This window comes from Borostomias antarcticus, assembly GCF_949987555.1.
Source record: "Borostomias antarcticus genome assembly, chromosome: 25".
In the NCBI taxonomy this organism is placed as follows: domain Eukaryota; kingdom Metazoa; phylum Chordata; class Actinopteri; order Stomiiformes; family Stomiidae; genus Borostomias; species Borostomias antarcticus.
The window spans coordinates 4,076,987-4,086,986 of NC_140258.1; the positions used below are offsets into that span (position 1 = coordinate 4,076,987).

The 10,000-nt window shown below is 47.9% G+C and overlaps 1 protein-coding gene across 1 annotated transcript in view; it reads left to right on the forward strand.

Moving 5' to 3' along the window:
• Window positions 1–10,000, forward strand: part of parga (poly (ADP-ribose) glycohydrolase a) — a 37,335-nt gene that overhangs the window by 23,867 nt on the left and 3,468 nt on the right. Inside the window, exons 13-15 of the mRNA XM_084458732.1 lie at window positions 4,222–4,300; window positions 6,582–6,690; window positions 7,364–7,469. Coding sequence (XP_084314858.1) covers window positions 4,222–4,300; window positions 6,582–6,690; window positions 7,364–7,469 — 294 coding nt within the window. The remainder of the gene's footprint in view (window positions 1–4,221; window positions 4,301–6,581; window positions 6,691–7,363; window positions 7,470–10,000) is intronic.

The following is a 10,000-nucleotide window of genomic DNA, read 5'->3' on the forward strand; positions in this document are numbered from 1 at the left end:
ACTCACTATTACCCCTCTAGACTCACTATTACCCCTCTAGACTCACTATTACCCCTGCTCTAGACTCACTATTACCCCTCTAGACTCACTATTACCCCTCTAGACTCACTATTACCCCTCTAGACTCACTATTAACCCTCTAGACTCACTATTACCCCTCTAGACTCACTATTACCCCTCTAGACTCACTATTACCCCTCTAGACTCACTATTACCCCTCTAGACTCACTATTACCCCTCTAGACTCACTATTACCCCTCTAGACTCACTCACTACCCCTCTAGACTCACTATTACCCCTCTAGACTCACTATTACCCCTCTAGACTCACTATTACCCCTCTAGACTCACTATTACCCCTCTAGACTCACTATTACCCCTGCTCTAGACTCACTATTACCCCTCTAGACTCACTATTACCCCTCTAGACTCACTCATTACCCCTGCTCTAGACTCACTATTACCCCTCTAGACTCACTATTACCCCTCTAGACTCACTATTACCCCTGCTCTAGACTCACTATTACCCCTCTAGACTCACTATTACCCCTCTAGACTCACTATTACCCCTCTAGACTCACTATTACCCCTCTAGACTCACTATTACCCCTCTAGACTCACTATTACCCCTGCTCTAGACTCACTATTACCCCTCTAGACTCACTATTACCCCTCTAGACTCACTATTACCCCTCTAGACTCACTATTACCCCTCTAGACTCACTATTACCCCTCTAGACTCACTATTACCCCTGCTCTAGACTCACTCATTACCCCTCTAGACTCACTATTACCCCTCTAGACTCACTATTACCCCTCTAGACTCACTATTACCCCTCTAGACTCACTCATTACCCCTCTAGACTCACTATTACCCCTCTAGACTCACTATTACCCCTCTAGACTCACTATTACCCCTGCTCTAGACTCACTATTACCCCTCTAGACTCACTATTACCCCTCTAGACTCACTATTACCCCTCTAGACTCACTATTACCCCTCTAGACTCACTATTACCCCTGCTCTAGACTCACTCTTTACCCCTGGTGGCTGCCGCCCATCGGCTCTGCCCGACGCGGAACATAAGGAAGCCCCATAAAAGGAACGGAACCTCCCCCCTTTCAGAGTCACCTTCAGCTTCGAGACACGGCCCCCCTCCCTGTCCTGAGTGTCCTCCGTCCCCCCCCCCTCCCTGTCCTGAGTGTCCTCCGTCCCCCCCCCCTCCCTGTCCTGAGTGTCCTCCGCCCCCCCCCCTCCTCCTCCTCCTCCCTACTTAACTATATTACATTTGGACAGAGAGGAATTTATAACCCGGCTGAGGGCACGGCTCTGCTAATGGAATGGGCCGGCGATGCCTTGGATTTATTAAAACGCCACAGAATATTCACGGCACGCCCTCTGTATCCGCTCGGACGCACGCACACACACACACACGCACGCACACACACACACACACACACACACACACACACACACCCTATGTACCATCTCTACCAACTGGCTACTCACACCGTGTGTTCTTTGCGAAGACGTTGTGTAGCGCGGTACCTGATGCACAGCTGCTGGCTGGTCCACAGAGGCCCTGTGGTCGCTTTTAGGGGAGAGCTAGACGGGACGTAATCTTGCGATTGGTGCGTGCGTGTGTGTGTGTGTGTGTGTGTGTGTGTGTGTGTGTGTGTGTGTGTGTCCGGGGGGATCGCTGGCGTAAATGGGAAATGGGACCAAGGTGATGGTGGGGGGGGGGATAAAAGCTCTCCGCTACATTGGACGGAGACCCGGAGCTTAGCCGAGGCTTTTGGCGACCATTACGCAGCCGTGGCCCTAATGGTCATACTCTCTGGCTGTGAGGGGTTAGCTAGAGGCCCTTCTTGGCGCTGTTGGCAAAACCTTTCATTGAGTGTCAAGCTCCCGGGGCCCCTGGGTAGTCTGGCGGAGTGGGCCCCTGGGTAGGATGATGGAGTGGGCCCCTGGGTAGTATGGCGGAGTGGGCCCCTGGGTAGTATGGGGGAGTGGCCCCTGGGTAGTCTGGTGGAGTGGGCCCCTGGGTAGTATGGTGGAGTGGGCCCCTGGGTAGTATGGTGGAGTGGGCCCCTGGGTAGTATGGTGGAGTGGGCCCCTGGGTAGTATGGTGGAGTGGGCCCCTGGGTAGTCTGGTGGAGTGGGCCCCTGGGTAGTATGGTGGAGTGGGCCCCTGGGTAGTATGGTGGAGTGGGCCCCTGGGTAGTATGGTGGAGTGGGCCCCTGGGTAGTATGGTGGAGTGGGCCCCTGGGTAGTATGGTGGAGTGGGCCCCTGGGTAGTATGGCGGAGTGGGCCCCTGGGTAGTATGGTGGAGTGGGCCTCTGGGTAATATGGCGGAGGGGGCCCCTGGGTAGTATGGTGGAGGGGGCCCCTGGGTAGTATGGCAGAGGGGCCCCTGGGTAGTATGGCGGAGTGGGCCCCTGGGTAGTATGGCGGAGGGGCCCATGTCTCTGTGTTGCGAGTGCTTTAGTTTCACCTGAGATTTTTTTTTCCCAGCTGTAGTTGTGTGTTTGTCAGTGTTGTTGTTGTTGTTTGCGTCTTGTCCAAATGACCCGTACTGTAATGCAGTCAACTGTACGACGTGTTAACTTGTCAGATCGTTACCGAGGAGGTGTTCAGGCCCGTGTCCCTCACTGTGTTGGTACGCCGCCCTCTCCTCGCCCCCCTCTCCACTAGCAGCTGCAGACCTGGGCTAATGACCGGTGTTAATCTTCTGTGTTAAGCAGCTGTGTTTATGAGCGGTGCGTTCAGGCCCCTGGGGAGGTGATGCGTACCGGGGGCAGTGTAATGCAGAAGGCCTGAATGGGCAGCAGGGTGGTCCCTTTGACAGGACCGTGCTCCAACCCTCTTTGAGACCCGGGGGAGTTCCTCCTCTCGCACTCCACCAGCTCACACTGAAGACCTCAGTAGGAAAAAAAACGGGGTCTAAAAGTTCAGTGCATTGATCACGGCTGTACGTATATGCATTACTTTTGGAGAGCTAGTCTCATCGGTAATGTTTTGTAGAAGGCTTTCTATTTGCATCAAATGAAAGGTGAAGTTTCATGTAGGAAAGGCAGAGCTATGAATAGCCTTTCACTTGACAGGGTCCTGCCCATTAGACTGGGCTTTCACTTTCACATCTGTAAGCCCATTACCTCTTGATCAATGACCTTTATTTATGTCAATCCAATACACATTGATACTGGAGAGAGAGAGAGGAGAGAGAGAGAGGAGAGAGAGAGAGTGGAGAGAGAGAGAGAAAGAGAGAGAGAAAATGGCGAACAGGAAAAGAGAGAGAGGGAGAGAGAGAGACCAAATGTAATTTGGAAATGCATTTAGGAACCCACAGTGGTTTGCTGTGTGAATGTCTGCTGAATACATCTGTGGCGTTGTTCTCCAGGTACGGAACAGTATAGTAAAGACATGTGATGTTCTCCAGATACAAAACCGTATATAAAGAATATCTTTGATGTTCTCCAGGTATGGAACAGTATAGTAAATATCGGTGATATTCTCCAGATGCAGAACAGTGTAATAAATATCTGTGATGTTCTCCAGATATGGAACAGTATAGTAAATATCTGTGATGTTCTCCAGGTATGGAACAGTATAGTAAATATCTGTGATGTTCTCCAGATATGGAACAGTATAGTAAATATCGGTGATGTTCTCCAGGTATGGAACAGTATAGTAAATATCTGTGATGTTCTCCAGATATGGAACAGTATAGTAAATAGCTGTGGCGGTGTTCTCCAGATATGGAACAGTATAGTAAATATCTGTGATGTTCTCCAGATATGGAACAGTATAGTAAATATCGGTGATGTTCTCCAGGTATGGAACAGTATAGTAAATATCTGTGATGTTCTCCAGATATGGAACAGTATAGTAAATATCGGTGATGTTCTCCAGGTATGGAACAGTATAGTAAATATCTGTGATGTTCTCCAGGTATGGAACAGTATAGTAAATGTGATGTTCTCCAGGTATGGAACAGTATAGTAAATGTGATGTTCTCCAGATACAGAACAGTGTAGTAAATATCTGTCATGTTCTCCAGATACGGAACAGTATAGTAAATATCTGTCATGTTCTCCAGATACGGAACAGTGTAGTAAATATCTGTCATGTTCTCCAGATACGGAACAGTGTAGTAAATATCTGTCATGTTCTCCAGATACAGAACAGTATAGTAAATATCTGTGGCGTTGTTCTGCAGGTACGGAGCAGTACAGTAAATATGCAGGCTACGCTGAGAGCTACCGCTGGAAGGAGAGCCACAAGGACGAGACACCCAGGTACCTACATCACTGATGTCTGTCACACTGATGTCACCAAGTACCTACATCACTGATGTCTGTCACACTGATGTCACCAAGTACCTACATCACTGATGTCTGTCACACTGATGTCACCAAGTACCTACATCACTGATGTCACCAGGTGGACAAAAGTTATAGTCTTATTTCCACTGTGGTGCCGAACCGTTCTGAGCACGCAGGGTAACCGTTCCGACGGTGTTTCCACATGGGACCGGTTGGGCCCAGAACCGTTCGCAGAACCGTTCCCATGGCACGGTTGTCTAACCGTACTGAGTGAAGCAGAACCGTTCTTTAGTAGAAATGTGAAGAGACAAAACAAACTACCATGGCAACCGACAATAACAACATTCCGTGGAACGCAACAGCCAGAGAGGTGGAACCAGACGCTGTAACCGTTCCCACGGGTCCGGAGCGGCGCGGTTTGAGCTCGGTATCGGTTCGGCACCACAGTGGAAATAAGGCTATTGGCACCGAAAGTATTGGCACCCCTGGAATTTTTCCAGAAAATACAACATTTCTCCCAGAAATTGTTGCAATTACAAATGTTTCTGGTATTCACATGTTTATTTCCTTTATATGCATTGGAAAACACACATAAAAGCAGAAGAAAAAAGCCAAAATTGACAATTTTATACAAAACTCAAAAAATGGGCCGGACAAAATTGTTGGCACCCTTTTAAAACTGTGGGGAAATCATTTTATTTCAAGCATGTGATGCTCGTTTAAACTCACCTGTGGCAAGTAACAGGTGCTGGCAATATAGAAATCACACCTGAAGCCAGTTACTGTAGAATGTATAAAAGTTGACTAAACCTTTGTGTTGTGTGCCTGTGTGTGTCACACCAAGCATGGAAAGAGAAAGAAGAGCCCAGAAGTGTCTGAGGACTTAAGAAGCAAAATTGTGGAAAATATAAACAATCTCAAGGTTACAGGTTGAAGTTCGTTTGTCCACTGTGCGTAATATAATCAAGAAGTTTATAACCCATGGAACTGTGGCTAATCTCCCTGGACGTGGACAGAAGAGAAACAATGACGAAAGAATGCAACGCAGGACAGTCTGAATGGTGGATAAACATCCTCAGTCAACTTCCACACACATTCAGGCTGTCCTGCAGACTCAGGGTGCAGAAGTGTCAGCTCGGACCATGCGTCGTCATCTGAATGAGATGAAGCGCTATGGCAGGAGACCGAGGAGAACCCCACTGCTGACAAAGAGACATAAAAAAGCCAGACTGGAGTTTGCAAAAATGTACCTGACTAAGCCTCAATCCTTCTGGGAGAACGTTTTGTGGACAGATGAGACTAAGGTAGAGCTTTTTGGAAAAGCATGTCATTCTACTGTTTACAGAAAACGGAATGAGGCCCACAAAGAAAAGAACACAGTATCTACAGTCAAACATGGTGGAGGTTCAAAGATGTTTTGGGGTTGTTTTGCTGCCTCTGACAACAAACATACCTCAAAAAGCACCAAGAAATTGTTGGAGACAAAACGCTGGAGAGTTCTGAAGTGGCCAGCAATGAGTCCGGATCTAAATCCCATTGAACACCTACAGTACAAAAATACCTACAAAATTGCTGTTGCAGAAGGTGCCCTTCTGGAGCAGTTTGCAAAAGAGTGGTCCAAAATTCCAGTTGAGAGGTGTAATAACCTTGTTGATGGTTATAGGAAGCGATTGATTTCAGTTCTTTCTTCCAAAGGGTGTGTAACCAAATATTAAGTTGAGGGTGCCAACAATTTTGTCCGGCCCATTTTTTTGAGTTTTCTGTAAAATTGTCAATTTTGGCTTTTTTCTTTTTTTTGTTGTGTTTTTCCAATGCACATAAAGGAAATAAACGTATACCAAAAACATTTGTGATTGCAACAATTTCTGGGAGAAATGGTGTATTTTCTGGAAAAATTCCAGGGGTGCCAATCCTTTAGTCCATGACTGTACCTACTTCACTCATGTCCTTCACACTGATGTCACCGAGTACCTACGTCCCTGATCCACAGACATCCACAGATGTCACCAGGGAGAACATCATGTCATTATTACCTCAGTGATCTCCCATAAGCTCTTCAATTAATTAATTAATTAAATAAGCTCTTAATGTGAATCTGAGAAGAAACTCTAATTTAAAGGACAATGCTCGTTTTTGACAACCTGGACCTTATTTACGACATATAGTGTAATATAATCAACAGAATGTACTTTTTTGAATTCAATATAAAATGTGTTGATATTTGAGGAACATTTCTCCTACTGTATGTGTTCAGAGATGACTGGCAGAGGAGATGCACGGAGATCGTGGCCCTGGATGCTCTGAAGTACCGACACTTCCTGGAGCAGTTTCATCCCGAGAAGATGACCAGAGAGCTGAACAAGGTGAGGCGAGGCCTCAGAGCAGCCTATCACCTTTAACAGTGTTCATAAAGGTGTGAGTGAAGGAGGGATTCTGGCTGTAGGAGGCCACGGTACTGTAGCTGTGTGTTCCTGTTGAGACAGAGGCCTGGGGGTCAGTCCACAGCATGGGAGATGAAAATCCCGGTTTGTTGAATAGAAACATTTTCTTCTCAAACAATTGGCATCAGAATAAATTGACACGTTGCCTGTCACCTTCATTAAGGACGGGCCACCGTAGCAAGGACTGTAGGGAGCAGAGAGGGACAGGGTGGTCACAGATATCCGCCAGCCCAGAGCACGTCACACTCTGTGCTGCTGTTGTGGTAATGGTCTTATCAGGGGACGTTTGGTCAGAAATGAATGTTTATGGCGCAAGACATGCTGATTTGACCAGATATGGGGTTTTCGAATTAAAAATATTGAATGAACACATGTAGCTCCTGTAACCATTGTACTGCACATTATCACATATGTCCACATAGAGCATTGGACCTACAGTGGTTACCTGAAATAGCACAATAACCATGTTTGTGTTTGTTACTTGACACCTTCTCCACCCCCCTCACCTGTGCGTGTGTGTGTGTGTGTGTGTGTGCGTGTGTGCGTGCGTGCGTGCGTGTGTTCGTGCGTGTGTGCGTGTGTGTGTGTGTTTCAGGCTTACTGTGGGTTCTTCCGGTCCAACAGCAACAGCAAGCACCTCTCTGCGATCGCCACGGGCAACTGGGGCTGCGGAGCATTTGGTGGCGACACGAGGCTTAAAGGTACCGTACGCTCGTCCTTAAAGGTACCGTACCGTACGCTCGTCCTTAAAGGTACCGTACGCTCGTCCTGCAGAGTCGAGGCTTAAAGGTACCGTACGCTCATCCTGCAGAGTCGAGGCTTAAAGGTACCGTACCGTACGCTCGTCCTTAAAGGTACCGTACGCTCGTCCTGCAGAGACCAGGCTTAAAGGTACCGTACGCTCGTCCTTAAAGGCACCGTACCGTACGCTCGTCCTGCAGAGACGCCGCGGCCGATCAGCTCCACCCCCCCGCCCCCGGGATAAGCTGCCCATTTACGCCACCGCGTATGAACACATACTCACGCCACGACGGGGAGAGCGAGATGAACTCGTCACGTTGTCCCGCCATTCCCCCGTGCCGCCAGCCCCACCCACTCCCCCAGGCCTGCCTATCACAGACGCAGTAGTGATCTTAGCTGTTCCTGGCCCCACCCCTTCAGCTGCTCGCTCTCTGTCCTGCTGTCGTCTGACTGGTCTCTCTCTCCCGCTGTCCTCTGATTGGTCTCTTTCTCTCTCTCCCTCCCCGGGAAGCTCTCATTCATCTCCTTAAGGCCTGCTCCTGCCTCCGCCTCCTCCCTCTATTGATTGGCTGACATACATGTATGTTTTCCATTAAAAAAAAAGAGGGGATTGATTACCGGATGCGCTCCATAAACCCAGGCCTGTGTCAGTTGGCGTAGCCGGACATCAGCCTGCATAGCGCTGCCCCCCGGCCCCCGGCCCCCGGCCCCTCTCTCACACACGGCACACAGGGGCCCAAATAGCCCCACAATGGAACATGTACTGTACTAGTCGATGTACAGTATACTGTGAGATGAGTATGCTTCTGTGCTGTAGTATGCGGTACGTACAGTATGCATGGTTCTACTGTCAGGCTAGGAATAGTTGCGTAAACCCCCGGAGAACGGTTCCAGCTTCCCAAGGTTCAGCATCGGAATTAGCATTTGGTTATTTTTAGAAAGCAATAACAGTATTATTGTACATTGTAGTGAGAAATTGACTTCAGATGTGGTACTTAGAACCATTCCCGCCTCCAACAGTAGCTACGGGGAAATCAACTTTGAGCTTCATAAATGGTGCTTTATTTCTCATTAATCTGTCGTCAATATCCATTCTGTTAAATATTTAATGACTGCAGACCTAATTTGCTTTGGCTGAGATTGAGCACCATAGATGGTCTAAAGCCTCTATAGATTATTTACTTACTGGTGCAAATTAGACATGCCACTCATGTGATCAGCGCCTGGTCACTCCGGCCTCTACTGGACAGCTTTACCCCTTCCTCAGTTGTGTGTTGAGGATCTTTTCAGGAAAAGAAGATGACCTCTGCCCAGGGATGAAAATTAACACCCGCCACCCGCCAATGGCGGGTCAAATTTCCATTTGACGACTAAATTTCGGAGGCTATCCGCCACGCTGGCGGGTAAATGTTTGTACCAATAGAGTCATGTAATAAATTATGCGTGCGATGTCGCCACATCCATGCCATAGACCGTGTGTTGCACTTAAATAGCTCCCCCGCTGCACCAAATAAAGTTTTCAGTCACATGACTCGCGCACTAGGAGAGACTGGTGACGCGAAGCTACTCGCGCACAGAAAATCGTTCCCATTTACCTCAGAGGACGCGCGCTACTACAGTCGACACCTACATGTGTACCATCCTGTCTCTGGGCTTCCATAGCATACCAGAAGGGATGTCTTTGATCGCTTGTCATGTAGCTTATCAGCTCTGAAGACGGTTCTGGTTCCTCCTTGACTGACTTCACTGCTCATCCAGCTCAGGTTTAACTTTACATGATGACAGGCTGTGAATATGTTACAGTATATGTATTTTGTTCATAAACACATAAAGACCATGAGGTTAAGGCTTGGATCATTTATATCTCATATTTGTGTAGGGTTAGGTATTTATGGATAATTCTACACCGTGGAAGTGAATGGAAATGAATAATTTAATTTCTATGAATTGCTGTAGGCATCGAATTAAACTAATTGATTTGAAATGTTACTTTGGCCTCTTCCTTAAGCATGTATTCAACATAATACTATTATCTGAATGAAAAGTACTGAAACAGATGTATTGAATGTGACAAAAAAGGCAATTTATTATTTTGGCCGGTGAAAAATATACTTGGCCGGTGGATTTTTTCATCTACCAGTCCCCTTGGCAGGTGAGCCAAAAAGTTAATTTTCAGCCCTAACTCTGCCCCTCTCTCTCTCCCTCTCTCTCCCTCTCTCTCTCTCTCTCTCTCTCTCTCCCTCTCTCTCTCCCTCTCTCTCTCTCTCCCCCTCTCTCTCTCCCTCTCTCTCTCTCTCTCTCTCTCTCTCTCTCTCTCTCTCTCTCCTCTCTCTCCCTCTCTCTCTCCCTCTCTCTCTCTCTCCCCCTCTCTCTCTCTCTCTCTCTCTCTCCCCCTCTCTCTCTCCCTCTCTCTCTCTCTCTCTCTCTCTCTCTCTCTCTCTCCTCTCTCTCCCTCTCTCTCTCCCTCTCTCTCTCTCTCCCCCTCTCTCTC